This window comes from Lampetra fluviatilis, chromosome 46 (genome assembly GCF_964198595.1).
Source record: "Lampetra fluviatilis chromosome 46, kcLamFluv1.1, whole genome shotgun sequence".
Taxonomy (NCBI): Eukaryota; Metazoa; Chordata; class Hyperoartia; order Petromyzontiformes; family Petromyzontidae; genus Lampetra; species Lampetra fluviatilis.
Window position 1 is genome coordinate 8,576,684 of NC_136320.1, and position 18,846 is coordinate 8,595,529.

Here is an 18,846-nt window from a genome sequence, read left to right on the forward strand (position 1 = left end):
AAAATGAGATGCATTTAAAGTGCCTTACCCCCGCAACCCCCCACACCATCCTACTACAGGGCACGTACTTCAGTTAATATTCATCACTGACCTCAAGCATTTGACAAGGTTGCATACCTCATCTACACATTCCCATCACGCACAAATATGAGCGAAAATCAAAACGCTGAGGAGGTGGGTAGTCTCCGGTTGAGTTCACATGGAATGAATGGCCATTCGAGTGAATGAATGAAAAACGAGGCGTGTGCGTGGTGGGGGGGCAGGGGGAGTGGGCAAGGGGGGGCTGGGGAGGGTGGGGGGGGCAGGGGGGGGGGGGCAGGAGGGGTGGCAGGGGGGTGGCGCTGTGCAGTAAGGGACCGTCTGCGTCTCCTCCTGGCACTTGAGTTGTAGGTCGGACAGCATGGCCTCCAGCTTGGCTCTCTGCTGCTCCAGCTCTCCGAGCCGCTCCTGAGCGCCCTGGTTCTGGCTCTGCATCTCCTGCAAGGTGTTGGTCTCCCTGTCCAGCTCCCCCTGCATGTCCTGCAAGCGCAGGGAGGGACGCAAAAGCCGCAGCGTTAGAGGCAGGAACAGGAACGCGGAAGCAACGCTTTTGGACGCTGGGAGATCATTCCTCAGCGAATGCATTACAAAATCAGAATATTTATTTATATTGGAGTAATCCGATTAGCTATACGGCTCTTTTTCAGAACGTTACAACAACCAATACAAAAACACAGTGTGCAAAGTATAAGAAAGATAAACAAATAATTTAAAAAAATACATACAAATCAAATAAACAATTTTTCTCTTAACAGGTAAAGCCCACAGAGCCATTAGCTTCCTTTTCAGAAGCGACCTGGCTATCACAAATGACAGCTCAACGAAGTGGCTTATCACGTGGAAATTTATAGCAGCAAAATAATAACAATAATATAGATGCATAAATCTTGACTTAAAGCTTTCGTGACTGCCGGAATTCATATTCTTTGGGTCTTTCGGTAAAGTCACGTAGATTGATTAAAAGAAAATAACAAAAAACTACTAGTTTCAAAGCAAATAACAAAAACTTCTAGTTTTTTGTTATTTTCTTTCAACCTATCTACGTGACTTTACCGAAAGACCCAAATAATATAATATAGATGCATGTTTCTAAATTATTAAATCACAATGTTTCCAGTGGTTACTGGAATGCACTACAGATGGGACCTGTGAACTTTGTCACGGAAAACAGGAATTCCACTGAACCACATTTATATTAAATCTACGCAACTGCTGGCTGCTGATTCGGTACTGAGCCTAATATCCGTGCACGCTTGCGACTCTGAAGGTTATGTCAGCATCATAATCAATCAGCATTTGCGGGCGTGTTGGAGTTGAGTAAAAACACGGACTCAATAAAAAACTGGATTTATGTCCAAAAAAAGTCTGTGGGCATATCTTAGCTGTGCCTAAAAAAAGATTGAGGGTGTTTGGATACCCACGGCACCTACAGTGACTGTGCCTCTGGGAATCCGATGGTTTCAGGAGTGGCTGAATTCCAGGATGCAAGCTCGTTCACCAGCATAGGTGGAATGGCGAGTACACATGTTAAACGATGAAGAGTGGGGCTGGCTTGCAGGAAAGTAACAATTCCTCCACTCAACCCAATGATCCTGCAAGTTATCACAGACTGGGGCACAGTTCCATTCAAGAAGGGGGTGAATCAAACAATTTAAACTATCGAAATTATCTTCTTATTTTAATGACTTATTTGTTTAAAAAAAAAACACAGGGTTATTCCAATGCATAAACACCTAATCTATCCGCGCGCCTCATATCATTCTACACGGGTAGAAATAAATTGGGCTTCGTTCCTTAAACAACAAAAATCCACACAAAATTACTCATTCTTTAACTTTACTAATAGCCACCATAATTGGCGACTGCTGAACTAACCTCTGGTGACCTCCTGGCCTATTCCGACCTTTACCCTACTTTATGACCTCATGTCACCGCTACTGCTGCAACTCCCTCCCCTTCACCAAGTGCCAGGCGAGCGTGTTATGGTGTCTCTCCTCATATCCTTCACCTCGTGTCTCTCCTCGTCTCTTTCCCCTTGAGTCTCATTATCAGTCTCTCCTCCAGTCGATCTCTCACGTTTCTCTATTCCTGTGTCTCCCTCTCTCTCCCGGACTCTCTTAACATGATGTCTCTCCTCGTATCCCTCAACCCGTGTCCCTATCCCAATTTCTATTTCGTTTAAGTCTGGGGCGCCATGGTGGCGAGATGTTAACTACCTCGTCTGGTATACGGGAGGTCGTGGGTTCGATCCCGACGCTGATGATGCATATATATTTGAGTTTGCATCTTCTCCCCGTGGCCGCGTGGATTTTTGTCCAAGTCCCCCGGCCTTTCCTTCCACATTGAAAAACATGTGTTTGGAGTGTTGGCTGCTATAAAATTTGCACATGATGAGCCACTTCATTGGAATATAATTTGAGGCCAGGCTGCTTCTGAAAAAGAGATATACAGCTCAGTGGGGGCTTTAACTGGTAAAATAAAAATTAGTTTATAGTTTAATAGTCGCTCCTTCCGTCCCTCCATCCAGGTGCCTCTCCTTCATTTAACCCATTCCCACGCAGTGTCTCTCCAGCTATGTGTCACCTCACATCTCTCCGTCTCTCAACATGCCACTCTGTCCTCATGTCTCTCTCACTTTGCGACCATCTCTCTCCCCACCCCTGGCTAATCTCTGGTGCCTCTCCATGTTGCATCTCGCTCTTTGCGCAACAATTTAGAAATTATGTGCCGTTAACTGTATACATTTTTGCCAGTTTTCCATTGAGCTTCTCTGTGTGTGAATTTGTGTGTTGTGTTGTTGTGTGTTTTGCGCGATTGTATTTGGGCCTGCATATTTATGGCTGCGTGTGCATGTACGCCATGAGAACGATTGTTTAAGGGCGCTTTCTAAATGTAAATTATTATTATTACGCGTGTGTGTGTAAATGTGCGCAGCCATCAATGAGTTATTGCGCATGCGCTTCTATTTGCATGCTCCTATTTGCGCGCGTGCATTTATTTAGCGTGTCTGCGTGTTTTGCAATCAAATATTTGAAAAACTGGAACATTAAATTCAAGAAAAGGCACATTCTGCCTTGTTTGTTCTGCGTTGCTTGCCAAATTAGCCTACAGGTAACCATCATAAATGAGCAAAAAACATTTACTGGAAAGATTCGATGCATGTATTACAAGCATTGTAATCTATTATTAGCCACTGCAAGGCAGTGTATATATATACACAAGGCAAAGCCAAGAAAAACTGCCAATACACACACGTTTGCATAAAGAAAAATATAGATTTGAAGTTAATTTCCAATAAAATTTACCAACTATTTTAAAAAGTAACAATTTGGATGTAATTTAATTCACACGTAAGGTAATGACAACTGTTATCGCCAACACAGGAACACATTGTACAGCTGGTGTTTCCTATTACATTAAAACAAAAACATTCCATTTACATGTTAAACAGCAGCAGCAGAACATGTACTTGAGTTCAGACAGGTGTCTGCTGCTGTAATGTTGTGTTCCACTCCCCACGTGCCCCTTCTCTATTAACCCTTTGCCATTCCGATGACATACACGTACATTACTGGAATGGAATCGGAATAAAAACTGAAGTAAAATAACCAAATATAACTTTATCGGGAAGTCTTCATGTCAGAAGACATTCTGAGGCTCCCACAAGGCCAAGCGGGAGGGGCGTGTGGCACACTTTGGCGCCAGCTATCGTAGAGTGTGGTGGTCGTGTTGCTACGGTTCTCTGCGGTGAGTACAATGTCTTTAAAAACGATGGCGCTATGCCGCTCTAAATAAAATTAACGCTGCACCGGTTGCCCGTTCCGAGATTCAGCGGTGAACGGGACACCCATCCTGCAAACTTGCAGACGTCTCGGAAAGGGTTAAAAAGAAAAAAGCTGCCCCCTTCAAAAGCCTTCCCAAACTATTTTGTTTGCTCAAGATCAAAATGACATCGTGGCCAAAAGACGTTGTCACCGCACCGCGCCAAAGCTTGCCACCTTCCGGCAGATACCGCAGCTGCTGCCCAGAAGCCATGCAACCTCCGAGTTCAGCTCTGAGTTTCCCAACCATCTCGTCTTCGTCACCACTCACGGAGACCACTCAAGTGTTGCTGTCTGGTCACCCATTAATCAAGTCTGCAGTGCTACGCAATAAATTGCACTTGTGTTTATCAACCTTTGATGTATGGCGGGGGGCAGCGGTTTGGTGCAGCGTTTAGCGCACTTCCCTACAAATCCATCGACCCAAGTTAAAATATCAGCCACATCTAATATGAACCGGTACTGGGAACCCACTTTACCTACCCCCACTTGACCAGCTTAGAAAAAATATGGTCAAGTAACTCAGGGGGCTGAGGCAGCTGAGATGCCTCAGGAGATGGCAGTGCTTCTGCGAGTGTAATCCGTGGTTAGATTTGGTCCACTCGATGAGCCGAATCTGTCTGTGGTTTGAATCCATCCGCACGGAGTTTTGAGTAGTGTCATCCCATGTGTGGGGTTTCTCCGAGTGCTCCGGCATCTTCCCACATGCTAGGTTAAAAAAAGAAATTAGCTTTATTAGTATATATCCACTTCCTTGCCAATGAATACACTAACAGAGGAGACTAAACAAATTTGCTACCATGGGCATCGACAGACGCAAGTGAACACTCACTCACTGCGCAATCATAGTACCTGCACCTCATTGGTTTGGTATCTGATCGCCTCTTCCTTCTCGCGGATGTCCTGCTCCAAGGAAGCTTTTTCTCTGATTGCACAACAGGTAAAAGAGAAACAAACATAGCGTGCATCATAATCCATCCACAAGTGCAATAAGTTCACATCATCCGCAGCATGATCGTGTTATACAATTGGTTGGAGGTCACATTGGTGGATTTACTAAGCATGGATCCATCAATTCAAACCGGTGCCAGTGATATAAGGAGTCAACTTGTTTGTGGGAGAATCGTTTAAGTCAGTACAAATTTGCGTGAACAAAACAATAAATTCTAACACCTTTGCCAACCCACACTAACCAGTGTGGCGAAGTATGGTCAAATACAACCTGCATGACTGACCCAGGATGGGCAGACCTTTATCCAGAAATGCATTCATAAAGGCGTACAAAATATGATTATTACTACTACAATTATTATTTCATTTTCATTAGAGTATTATTATTATTGTTTTTGAAAGCGATCTGGACTCGATCCCATCTGGCGGAACACGTCGCTGCCAACAAACTGCCTTTGTTCCCTCTATTACCATTTTAAAATAATTAATCTTGTTTTAAAAAAAAATCTATGAGTCCCACCACTAATTATCTGGCGAAACACCTCTGTAAATAACATTTTTTTAATTAGTATAATTTACACCATCTGTTTAAATGCATTTTAACCATATAAGGATTGTTTTGGGCTGAAATCTAATGACACATATATAATGCATCGGATATGTCTAGTGCATCCGTTTTTTTTTCAGAAGGAAAAAAACAATTCCTACTGGGTATTTTTTTCCGAATGTGAATGATTACATGGCCACGGTATAAATGGACAAACGGATAAGGAAAATTGCCTTCATAAAAATATATTTTCAATATACCATCCGGCCTGCTTTTACAAAACATGAGATTCCATCACATTCAGAGATGATTATACAGCGACACGATAGGGACGACGTAACAACGTCTTCAATTATTGACACACAGTGGCCCATTACAAAATTATGTGGAATTCCGCACCAACTCATAAAGACATGCTTTTGTAGATTTCTTCAAAGGGAGGACGTTGAAAAGCAACGACACAAATCGAAATTCCTCGCATCCTTCCCACGATGAAGGTTTTCATTTCAACGCATCATCAAATGCAAGCGTATGCGCACTGTGACCGTTTCCATATGAATGGGAGGTAGACCTCAGATGCGTGAACAAGGCAAGGTGGACATTGATTCTGGGGTTTGAAAATCCCTGGCTTAGATGTTATTGTATTTGGAAAGCGGTGTTCCTCAACTCCAGCCCTTGCGACCCCTCCACCGCAGTGCTCTTCTTTGTGATGAGCAACATTTTCTAGTTCAAGCTTCACGTTAAAGCCTCTGCTCGCCGCACACACCCCATGACTAGTAATCGTGAAAAAGTGTGAAGTAGCGACAGGTCACGGGCAACAACAACAAAAACCGCTGTAGGGTCGTCGCATGTCTGACTCGCTGGAGAGTGAGGCACGTGCGGGATATGTGGAAAGGCCGGATGTGTGAACATTTATCGGCAATGACATTTGCACAATCGCGCACAAAGAGGTTAATGGACAAAAAAGAAAGCGTAAATTGCTTCAGACGTGAGAAAATGCTTTACGAGTAAGCGAATGCCATGCAGGACGAAAGAACATTACCGGGTGTGAAAAGTTTTGGATTTCTGAACATCCACAGAGAATGACAGTTACACTGCTGCACAAAACACTGCAACAACGGGCGCGTGGGCGGCGAATATTTCAGAGGATGCGTACGTAGCGCTGTGCTGTGATAGAAATTTGGGTTGTTGTTTGTTCATGTTGCCGCCGGTGCAATGGTTGTGGCGAGAGTCACGTGGCAGCCTGCGTGGACTACCGCTGTAGCTCGGTGATCTCTGCGCTGATGGCGTCCAGTTCCTTGATGGCGGAGAAGTCGGCCGATCCCACCCCAACTGCGCCGTCCTGAAGAACACACGTATGGAAAAAACACGCGTGCAATGACGTGCGCAGAACTAATGCCTCTTTGCCACCGTACAACCGAGCTGCGCCAGGGAGGCGATGAGTCAGCCCCGTGTGTGTGTCAGGGGAGGAGCCAGGTTGTTCTTTTCCACTCCGGTAGCAGAGCCGCGCCGCCGACATCGTGCGCAATCAACGAGTCGAGATGCACGTAGATGACGCGGTGAACGCTGCGTCCTCAAAGATTACTGAATGACAATACAGACAGTAACGAGTCGCGACAAAAGTATATATGTATGTTGAACTTCTTCACATTGCACGCGGCCGACCGTGCGAATCGCAGGTGTGAATGACGCGGTCAGGCTGCCTCCTCACAGCATCCTGACTGATGTCAAAAAACGACACCGTGCCCTTACAGAGTACAAGGACTCCTCGCCTTACGAACATTCGACTTACGACTTTCAGAGATACGAACAAACCTGTCCATATGTCCAGTTGCCTGTTCGGACCGAGAGTCATAGGTTCAACGGCCGTGCAATAGATGGAGGTGGTATTTACATCAACAGAACATGAAGAACCAGTGGCATCTACAGCTAAAGGAGATTATACAACTTTTCAAACCATTCCCGTGTTTAGTGTAGACGCCGTACAACATGTTTGGAATTGACAGGAGTAAAGTTGGGCTCATGAACACATCGACTTACGAACAGACCTCTGGAACCTAACTTCTTCGTAAGTAGAGTGCCTGTACTGACATCACTCACACACAATGAACACATCATTAGCCCCGCCCTGGGCCCTGCTTTGCCACAAGTAAGATTCAAATGTCCAGCTTTGGATCATCAACCGTACCCGTCAAGGCCCCACGCTAATGCGGCTCATAAGTGCCAGTGGAAAAGGGGATAAGGAGGCCGTCCAAGTGTGTACGACGAGCACCTTGTCCCATCGTCGCCTGACGTCAACTCACCTCGTCTATAAACAGCCACCTCTTAGTTTATTGGGGCGCTACGGTGGCTAGAAGATGTTAACTACCTCGCCTGGTATACAGGAGGTCGTGGGTTAGAACCCGACCCTGACACCTGTATATTTGGAGTTTGCATGTTCTCCCCGTGTTCACGTGGATTTTTCTCTGAGTCCTCCAGATTTTCCCTCCGCATTTATAAACGTGAGTTTAGAGTAATTGGCTGCTGCTATAAATTTCACTATGATAGGCCACTTTGTTGAGCTATCATTGGTAATAGCCAGGCCGCTTCTGAAAAAGAGTGATACAGCTACGTAAGTGGGGCCTTACGTGGTAAAATATATATATATTTTTAATAGTATCGCTTCAAGTAAAACTTTGCCGCAACAGCAGCAATGGTGAAGCTCAGGCCGACGAATATTTTACCACCATCGTCAATTAACTAGGACTACAGTGGAAAATAACAAAACAAGCTTTTAGCTTCCAGTAATCTCCCTCTTTCAGACAAGAGTAACACGTCAATTTTGAATAAGGCCCATTGCCCAAATATTAGCTTATTATGCGCTTTAAAAGGTAGTGTTGGTAAACTACCATAATGCTAATTAACGTCTTTTTTTCCAGTCTATCAACTTTTAACTTTTTTTTACGTCTTTTAAATGCAAAGTTATTGCAGCATGCGTCAACGTGAGTACAAGAGTTCGTTTATATAATTTAAGAATCGAGTCTGGTGAAGCGGCGCAAACTTTATATGCCACGTAAATGGTGTGATGTCTTTGGGCTTCAAGATAATTAATTGGGTTTTCGGGAACAATTATAACTTGAGACTATTGAAATCAAGCATCGGGGTATTTCCTGTTCGCTGTTGTTACCCAGAAAAAGTGCTACAAATTCCAGACTAAACCTGGAGGAAGAAAAAAAATCGGATTCAATAAAGTAACTGGCTCACATATATGTCTCTGTCCAAGAAAGAAAAAGAAAATATAAAGGTGCAGCCCAGCAAATGTATTGCTCATGCCACTGGTGGCAAAAGGGCCTCCACCATAGGGAGCTCTATAAAGCCTCCATCGATAATATTTTGGTCTACTCTTCCACAATGGCCAGACGTGTTAATAGAGGTGTGAGTACCCACACTTACCCCACCACGCGTGACGTGCCGATCGACAAACTGTGGTGTAACCCAATTACACTGCCGATTGGACAGAGGCGGGGGGGGGCAATTGTGAAACTTGCGGTAATGTTTTAACTGCCATGCCGGGAGATAGAACCAGACACCTCTGGATTGCAAATCCAGTGTGCTCAGCATTACACCACGTACGTATGGATGGATATTGAACTTCTTTCGCACCGTACATAGCCCACCGTGCTAATCGGAGACGTGGTATGCAGGTATGTTGAACTTCTTTCGCACCGTATGTAGCCAAGCGTGCTAACCGGAGGTGCGGCATCACCAAGCACGTACACTGGGGTGCCACTCAGAACTCAAGTTCGTTATTTTACAAGGTCATACCTAAGGCTTTCATTTGTTTACCTGTTAAAACTGAAACCACTGACGGTTTAAAGACAATCGCTCAATATTTACTGGGTGCTCCGCGCAGTTGAAAAATGCACGACAGTCATGGACGTGCAAAGAAGACGAGGCGGACGGGGAGCTGTAGATATGCAGAAAGCAGAAAGGCATTCTCCGCTGTTGACGTTTACACGAACAGTAACAATTTGAGAGGAAAATGTGATCCGGGAAAACTGAAACTTCCCTTTCCCACATGCATATTGAGTGGGCATCCCTAGCATACAGCCAATGTGTTTCCTTAGAATGAGCCATACTCTATTCAAAGCTGTGTTGCAAGGTGAGCCAAAGAGGGCATTTGTGAATTTTTGGTGTTTCTGATCCATCAGAAAGCCAAATATAAAAATAGCTGTAATTCAGTTCCCACGGTGGCGAGATGTTAACTAACTCGCCTGGTATATGGAAGGCTGTAGGTTCGATCCTGACTCTGATGCCTGTTGTATATTTGGAGTTTGCATGTTCTCCTTGCAGTCACGTGGATTTTTCTCCGGGTTCTCTGGTTTTTCCCTCCACATTAAAAACACGCATTTAGAGTTTTCGGCTGCTATAAATATCCAAATAAGCCACTTCGTTGAGATATCAATTGTGGCCAGGTCGCTTCTGAAATATAGCTACAGTAAAACCTTGGATTGCGAGCATAATTCGTTCCGGAAACGTGCTTGTAATCCAAAGCACTCCTATATCAAAGCTAATATCCCCAACAGAAATAATGGAAACTCAGATGATTCGTTCCACAACCCAAAAATATTAATATAAAAATGATCAATACAAAATACCTTTTAAGATTTTTATTATTTAAATTTAATATAAAGTAATCAAATGTATTAATTACATTTAATTGTGGCTGGTGTAAGGGAGACGAGAGAGAGGAGGAGGGGGGAGGGGGCCATTGTTGCAGTACAGTTACTAAAGAACAGTCACTACACTTGGACACAAAATAAAAAAATGCTTTACGCACACACACGTGGTCATAACACTATAGTAAACAGTATACGTTCGCACGGATGTTGACTATACGAGTGAGGCACGCCGACTGAGACCGAGCATGGGAGACGATTACCCACAATCCCGCAGCGAGAGAGAGAGAAGAACCATTGGCTCAGTTGTGATCACGTGACGCTCGGCAGACAAAGCGTATACTGTACGTACTGCTCATCTTGCAAGACCTCGCTCGTTTATCAAATTAATATTTATTTTAAAATTTTGCTCGTCTTGCAAAGCAATCGCAGACCAAGTTACTCGCAATCCAAGGTTTTACTGTACTTTTCTATAGCTCAGTGGGGCCTTACCTGGGAAAATAAAATTGTTTAATTTAAGAGGCACTCGACGGATTCCGCAAATCAGCCTCGCTGCTTCCTGTCGCACTCGATTGCAAATTTTCAGCGAAGAGCCACGTGTCACTCTCACGCGAAATCCGTTCACGCCGAGCACGCGGTCCTGTTGAGCGAGGTTGCTCGCAGAAGAATCCGCAACACCCGGCAGCCTGAAAGCAGGAGCGGCGGTGCGTGTCCCCTTCCCTCAAGTCTATTGTCAAACATTACATTTACTGCCCTTATTTCCAGAACATTAACAAAGAAAGAAAATGAATGCTACAGTGAATTCTCTCTCTCTCTCTTTGTTGTCCGACAGCATTATTGGGGCGGTCTGAGCGGCAGCAAATGCGTCAGTTGTCAATGTCCTAGGTTACTGAAATTCATCTTAAACATGCCCTTACTTAGGGACTAAACCGTGCAAATCTGACCTCTTAACTACGACTGATATATTAATTAACTAGTGCACTGCTTTCTGTGTTAAGGTCTAGTGGCAGCAGAAAAGTGTTATGAAAATTAATTTAGTGGGCAAACTAATGATTGCACTGTACGAATACATTCCAACACCTGTGCTTTGCAATTGACCGTTGTGGAGAAGCATGGTCAAATAACCCCCACCGAGCCACAAGGCGCGAGGAGGCACTCATTCAGCAGTAGATTTACAAAAGTGCCGTGCGTGTACCCTTTCCAATTTACAATTAGATTGGGGTTTTTTATCACACCGTTGCAATGGGCAACTCAAAAAGTGTTAAAAAGTGCCGTTCAATTATTATTTATAATTGCCCTTTTCTTTAGTTCAGCAATTCGGCAAGCGTTATTCCTACCCACTGTAAGCGCGCGCCCACGACTCCCTCAATTAAAACCATTCCCGAGCTCGGATTAAGAGCCGCAATTCTTCCTTCAGCACCGACAAAGATCAGCTCACACCTCCCAAGTTAATTTGCACGCTTGCCGGGCCACCTACGACACATGCGACCCCACTTTCCTGACGACGTGAGCTCGCAGCAAGCAAATGGGAATGGCTGAATCTAACACATGAGCTATCCGTCCTTGAACATCGAGGGGGCTCTGTCACAGAGATCACGAAAGGTTCTAGAGGAAGACTTTGTCCCCTTTTGTTGATCGGTCTTGATTTCGGCGGCATCGTGGCGCAGTGGTTAACACTCATGCTTCATAGCGAGAAGGGCCCGGGTTCAACTCCCGACTCGGGCGCTTTAGTGCGTGACGTTTTGCGTACATTCTCTGATCCGCGTGGGTTTCTTTCAGGTCCTCCGGCTTCCTCCCACAAGTTCAAGTCGTAGACAAATTCATCACGTTGTATTTGTTTAACCGTGTAATATTCAACTATTGTCCATACATCCCAATTACGAAAATGCGCTAATTACTCAACTGAGATGACGCACTAATCAACATCATCCTCTACTGCATGAAGATGGGACCCCTACTGACAAGGCTCTTGAGACTCAGTGAATAAATAAAAGAGCCCCCCTTACCCACACTTTGTACTTTCCGCCTGCCACTATTTCCTTCCTCTTCCGTTTGCTTCCCCTTTCTCTTGCTTTCCTATTGTTTCCTACATCGTGCCTAGGTGGGAGGGGGTCTCTATTGTTCCGCTTGTTGATGCTGGTTATTCACAAAGCTGCGTCACGTGCTTTCCCTGTGCTTGCGTTTGTTGATATTTGTTCACTTTTAAATATAAAGGAAGGAAGTGATGGTGGTGGAGGGGGGGGTGATGTCGTACCGTGGTGGAGACCCCGCGCTCTGAAGGGGGCATCATGTCGGCGCTCAGCGTCGCCGGAGGGTCCACGCCCTTGCTCACTTTCTGCGTGATCAGGTACATGGCCAGCGCGAACTGGTCCTGCGTCAGCTTGCCCTGCTGCCTCGTGTCTGCAAGGGCCCTGCAGGCGCAACAAGCAATTAGCACGGTTGGCTGCGTAAGGTGCGAAAGAAGTTCAACCTACATACATACATGCAATTGTAAAAAAATGGGTCCCGTAGATAACGCACAATTAAATTTTGATTTAAAGCTTTCGTGACTGCAGGGATTCATATTCTTGGTTCTTTCAGTAAAGTCACGTAGAAGGGAAACAATAAAATAATAAAAATAAAAAAAATTAAATTCTCACGACGTTTTGACTGCAACACAAGCAATCATCATCAGGTGTGAAAAACACAGTAATAAAATTTGAAAAAAGTGGCGGTTTTTTCTTAGTTAGCACCACTTTTTTCTAAATTTCTTGCTGTGTTTTTCACACCTGATGATGGATGATTGCTTGTGTTGCAGTCGAAGCGTCGTGATAATAATTTTTTTTGTTTCCCTTCTACTTGACTTTACCGAAAGAACGAAGAATATGAACACACGATTAGTTACACAAAAAATTACAGCTTTTGCTCTCCGATGTTTTCGGGTTGTGCTGCGTGTTGTTCGGTATAATAACGACGATAACAATTAGACATTTTTAAAAAGACGCGATGATGTTTAAGAACATCTCTTGCGCGCTGCGTGGCCGTGAGGTAGCAAGTGGGTTCTCAGGTTCATGCTTTAATTTTGAGAGGGGCGTATTTGTCCTTTGAAAATACGTGGCCCACATGAGGAGTCTGTCTTGGTTGGCTTGACTACGTCTCTGTGATGAGTGGACGGAAGATATCACCGGCATTTGTTGTCGGCCAGTGGCACACGCATCTCTGACAGGCACGGCGGTGACTGGCCGTGCAGACAAAATGTCATGGTGTCCAACGTTTAGTTAGCAAACGTATCACCGATGCATTTATCCTTTTTAAACTGAACAGCAGGAGTGATCTTTGAACAACACATAACCGAAGCATTCGATATAATCGCACCTCTGAGATGCTGCCAAATGCCTGTGACTCTCAAATCGACACACTTCCCCCGTTGCGAATGCCGACAGCGAAACGTCAAAGTAACTTAAAAGGGACGATTCTTATACAATAAAATCCTCATGCCACCGAGCGTTTGTCTTTGTAGTTTTATTATGGGGAGTGGTAGTCTAGCGGTTGGCGGACTTCACTATAAACGCTGCGACTCGAGTTTGATTCCCGCTCACAGCAGACATCGGCGACGAATATCTGAACTGGTCCTGGGCCTCCCCCCGAAGCCATCTCCACCTTAAATAAGTACCTGGGGCAGTGCTTAATATGAGCACTGAAGAGAAAACAATGGCGACCAGGCGTGGTGCTGGCCACCCACCCGCCCCTCTAATAAGTGCCCACAAACAGTGTTTGCCCCAACAATCTGTAAAAGTCTTCTTGGTTCTTTCGGTAAAGTCACGTAGAAGGGAAGTAAAAGGCTAAATGGGGAATATTTTCCTTTCATCTTAGAAGTTTGATCAACCCAATTCAAAGAGCTGTGCAACTCAAATGCTTTAGTAGGGGATGATACCTTAATGGACATCCCATACATCAAATGCACACCCACGTTTATCCAGAAAGAAACACGTGTTACCCCACTCACCAATGTGATGAGGTGCATCTCTGATGGCAGCCGCGACTACATCGTGGAAATTCCCACATTTTCCATGGTAGGAGCCAGTCTATCCCAACTGTGACCACTCTTGCCTTCACACAAAGTGATTACTCATATACTAACCCCAGAGGAATGATGGGTGGAACGAGTCAACGTCCAACCGAGATTTGAACTCGCCACTATCCAATTGTGAGTCGAGTGCTCACACAACATTGCCACCTGGCCAGATCGAGTAAATGAAGGACAGATTGAGATCACAAAAAAAAAGGTAATCACACTAATGGGAGAATTATTATTCATTCCAAAACTCGACTGTCCCACAAGCCAAGTTCACCTTAACCATCTGGCTCCTGTGTCTGCAAAAAATGCGCACACCTCTTGTACGAATCACTATGATTCTTTTTATTCATAACCATTATCATCCATAATATAGGTTTTTGGGTCAGATCGCATTATTTATAAATGTGTCGTTAACCCTCCACCACCAAACACGGCCAAACAGTAAAAAATGTGTAACGTTTTTCAAAGGACAAAATCATTCACTTCTTTGTCCTTTGAAAAACGTGACACATTTTTTACTATTTGGCCGTGTAGGGTGGTGGAGGGTTACGACACATTTCTAAATAACGCGATCTGACCCAAACACCTATATTATGAATATTAGTCGCGAAAGCCTACGTGTTAAACCATTATCATCGCTAACAGCCAAGGTCTATCTACTGATGGGTGAAAGCCTCCCCATGCCGTCACCATTCCTCATAGCCCTGTGACACGACAATCCGTTTCTCTCCTGGAAATGTGCCCATATCGCTGCTCCATGTCCACAGCGGGAAAACTCTCTGGTGGGATCTCCTCGTCTTTGGCTGCCAATCTTTCACCAAGTCCGTCCATCGACCTAGAGCTATGCGTCTTGAAAAACCCACTTGTAAATGCAGCAGTTAAGTTCATGTCTCGTACAACGTTTGTTCCCTGATCCAAGTATTCCCTCTCATCTGCCTTTGAGTGCAATTCAATGCACGTATCTCTCCGTGCATTTTCTGCAAAGTCGCACGCTTTCTCATTATAGTTTTTGTCACCGTCCTTGATTCGGATTTGTGATCCGTACGTCGTAGTGGGTAATGTGCACCGACTGAAAACATTGTCCTTCCTTCCTTCTTCAAGCACATTCCGGTTGCTTTTCATTTTCAAATATATATTTTTTACAAAAGCAGTCCACAATCTGCTTCTGTTTCCCCCCCCGCCCCATCTCTTTATTTATTAATTCTCATTCCGATCTACCGGTAATAATTACCGTAAGTAAACATTCTGCCTGTTTTTCCAGTTGTGCCCCTACAAACACAATTATTTAACGTTTTTAAGCCAATTTATTGCCGGGGAATGTTGTTTTACTCATATTTACCTTCAGCTCATTTCTATTATTCATGACAAAGACTGTTGTCAGCAAATTTGAAATGACGAATACTTCCTCGATGTTTTATGCCTTTATTCATTCAATCCACCTGTCAGAAAACATCGTATATAATTTCACTGTGAATATTCTGGATGTTAAACTATTGTGATAAGAATGCATTGGACCATATTTCAGTCTAAAAACCCTACTGTCTTGCCGAATGAAATCATTTTGACGAGCAAACACATGAAATGGGTTAACAATGACAATATCAATAACATATTAGAGTGGCTCCATTAATTCTCATAGCACACACAAATAAACTGCTGTACTGCCCGGTTGTAATGTGATAGCAGCTCCTGCTCACAGTAGGTGTCCATTGTACAGCGGTTCGTGCGCTGCGCTATGAACCCGGTGACCGGAGTTCAATTCCCGCTCACAGCCAACACCAGTGACGATAATCTTTGACCGGTCCTGGGCCTCCCCTAGGTCGACTCAGCCTCAAATGAGTACCTGGTACGGTGTGTAAACATCGCCACGAGGGAGACAAAGGCAGCAGAGCTTGTGCTGGCCACCCACCCCCCTCGTGTGCTGTACCGACCTTCAAAGGTGCTCGCTAAAAGCACTTGCCCCAACAGTCTGTTACTGTGCACACAGACTCAAGATGCCATCATGGACAAAGCCGTTGATTCCAACAACACCTCGCCAATTCTCGAGGTCCCGCAGCTACTGCCCAGCAGACACGTGACCTCCAAGATCTGCCCTCAAAAGTATCCCGACATAGGGCCTTAGGTCTGCTCACTGTTTGTTGTACACGTGAAGGCCTTTCCCACGGCTGTACCAGTAACCTTTCAGCCTCCTACCTAAAGTCCCACTTGGCGTAATTGTTGTCGCTCACCATATCTACTACACTGACCAGCTATGTTCTCTTTTCCCAGCATTTCTTATCCTGCCTTTCCATGAAATTGTCACAATATTCCGAGCATTCGTCTCAGAATGCCAACCAGCCTGTGATCAAACGCCAACTTATTTTCATACTGCTTCGTTCAGACTCCAATTGTGCACACAAAGCCACGTGTGTAAACCTGCACGAACACACAAGGTATTCCGCTAAACGAGAGGCACTGACCAGATTTGAGCGAGGACAGCCTGTGGAAGGCCCGACTGCATGAAAATGTCCTTCACTTCCAGGCCAGACACAAAGCCGTCCATGTCCAGATCGGTTTTCAAGAAAATTTCGTCATATTTTATCTTGTCTGCCGGCGTCACGACCCAGGTGGTGTGCGTCTGCTGCAGCTGCAAGAAACAACAGAGAAACAAGAGCAACGAGCAGCGAATTAACGAGAAGATTACCACCACATCGGTAGCAAGAAGAACAACACCAACAAGCAGCAGCTAATGCCAAAAAAAGTGGCGTTTGTAACATAAGTGTAGTGAGTCCAAATGAGTCGCAGACGTTACTCTTCAGAGGCATCACATTTATTTGCAACACTTATATACAAAGGGGTAACTGCCCCTTTAGCAGATACAGCCGAGGGTGGTGACCACCCAGCTAACTACACTATACAGAGGAGTTACGGCTACGATGGGTCAGACCCTCGCTCAGGTCCCCGGCCACGTGTTGGTGCCTCTTCAGACGTAGGACGTAGAACGTTGAGCTTCCAGCTTGCAGAACGAAGCGACCCCGGTCCCTCTCAGGGACCCACCTTATATCCTCCCGGGACGGGGCCGGCTCCACCCTCGGCCCCACCCACCTTCGCGAGCGTTCTAAGCTCCCTCTCGATCCCTCTCGAGAGTATATACTCTTAGTTCTTTCGGTAAAGTCACGTAGGTAAAAAATGAAATAAAAAATAATAAAATAAAAACAATGAAAATCACGACGTTTCGGAGGCAACACAAGTCTCCGTCATCAGGTGGGACCGTCACAGCCAGATCAGCTGCATCAAGTGAGGGAGGGATTCAAGATGTAGGCTCTTAAGTACGAGTTAAGGGAGGAGGGGGGGAGGGGCTTATCAGAATGTGGTAGCCAATGAATGGAAAGTATCGGGAGGGGGGGGGCTAACAGAGGGACGGGGTACTCGTGGTCAAGGTCAACTACGTGTTTATGCGCAAGTCACTGTGGATGCACATAATAGGAAAGGAAAGAAAATGCCCATGTTTATACCAATGTTGGCTGACAATAAAGAGAGTATTGTTAAATGTTAGGGATGTTAACACTCGGTTAAGCAAAAAATAGTGCCTGTCAGATAAGATGGTCCAACAATGTGTAATTAAATCTTTTTTTTTTGCACGGTTGATAACATCTTTCCAATGATTACCGAGTTTGTACCCATCATCACGGTTGAAATTATGTCTGTGTTTGTATATCTGAATGGCTTCGTGTACAAACCTTTGATGGTAGCCAGTGGGTTTGCAGAGCACTTTAGTCTCGGAGAAAACAATCTCATGAGAGCCCACCGCATTGTAGCAATGATCGGCAACGGCAGAAGACTCAATTTTGCCGTGCTTCAAATCTGACTTGTGCTCACATGACGTTTCGTTTCCCCAATGTAACAGTCACCACAGCTGCAACTCAGTTTATAGACTCCAGGGTATTGCAAGTCAGGGATGACATCCTTCACAGATGGAATTAGATCACGGATTTTATGTACTGTACTGAATCGGACTTGGATCTTATGTTGGTTTAGAATTTTGGAGATCTTTTTGGTCATGCCTGCTATGTATGGTAACGTGACAGTTTTGATCGGAGTTTCAAGTGGCTGTTTCTGTATGGTGGGAGAAACAGCTTGGCGGATGGTGCGTTCAGAGTATCCGTTCATCCTGAGGGCCCGATGTACATGTCTCAATTCACTGGCCAGGTGATGTTGGTCAGAAATGCCATGAGCTCTGTGGTATAGCGTTTTGATGAGATAATTCTTTTGAGATGGGTGGTGGTGGGAATCCGGTTTCAAGTAGGAGTCTGTGTGGGTGGCTTTCCTGTAGACAGAATGTCCCAAGGATCCGTCAGGTCTTCTCTCAAACAGAATATCTAAGAATGGTAGTTTGCCATCTTTCTCCACTTCCATGGTGAATCTGATGGATGATGTCTGGAATTGATGTGGTCCAAGAAGTGGTTCGAGAGCTCTCCCTGGACACGTGATCACCCCCTAGCCCCTCCCCACCTGGGGCCCTCTCTGTGGACACCCCGGATCACGTGTCTACGGGGTCAACCAGAGTGCCATGGACCGGGGCAACCCTGTCCCTGGGCTGAAACTCTCCTGCTCCCCCTTGTGGGAGCCCGCACTGCACGCTATGCGTGGTGCCCGCGCTATCCCAGCGCTCACCAAGCCCCACTCAGGCTGATACTACACCCACCTACGGGGTGTACGCGATGACGGTGCATCACACGCCATGCTATGCTAGAGCCGGCCCCACTCAGCAACACACACGGTGCTTTCTGCGAT

The 18,846-nt window shown here is 45.2% G+C and overlaps 1 protein-coding gene across 4 annotated transcripts in view; it reads right to left on the reverse strand.

The window, feature by feature from the left end:
- Nucleotides 1-18,846, reverse strand: part of EPS15L1 (epidermal growth factor receptor pathway substrate 15 like 1) — a 111,009-nt gene that overhangs the window by 68,258 nt on the left and 23,905 nt on the right. For 3 of the 4 annotated variants that reach the window (XR_013640087.1, XM_078877072.1, XM_078877074.1), the window contains exons 10-14: nucleotides 16,533-16,699; nucleotides 12,271-12,427; nucleotides 6,615-6,700; nucleotides 4,713-4,785; nucleotides 358-519 (exon numbers count right to left, since the gene is read on the reverse strand). Coding sequence is in view for 3 of the 4 variants with exons in the window: in XM_078877072.1 (XP_078733198.1) it covers nucleotides 358-519; nucleotides 4,713-4,785; nucleotides 6,615-6,700; nucleotides 12,271-12,427; nucleotides 16,533-16,699 (645 nt within the window). In the remaining variant the exon portion in view is untranslated. The remainder of the gene's footprint in view (nucleotides 1-357; nucleotides 520-4,712; nucleotides 4,786-6,614; nucleotides 6,701-12,270; nucleotides 12,428-16,532; nucleotides 16,700-18,846) is intronic. The other variant, XM_078877073.1, reaches the window with a different exon arrangement.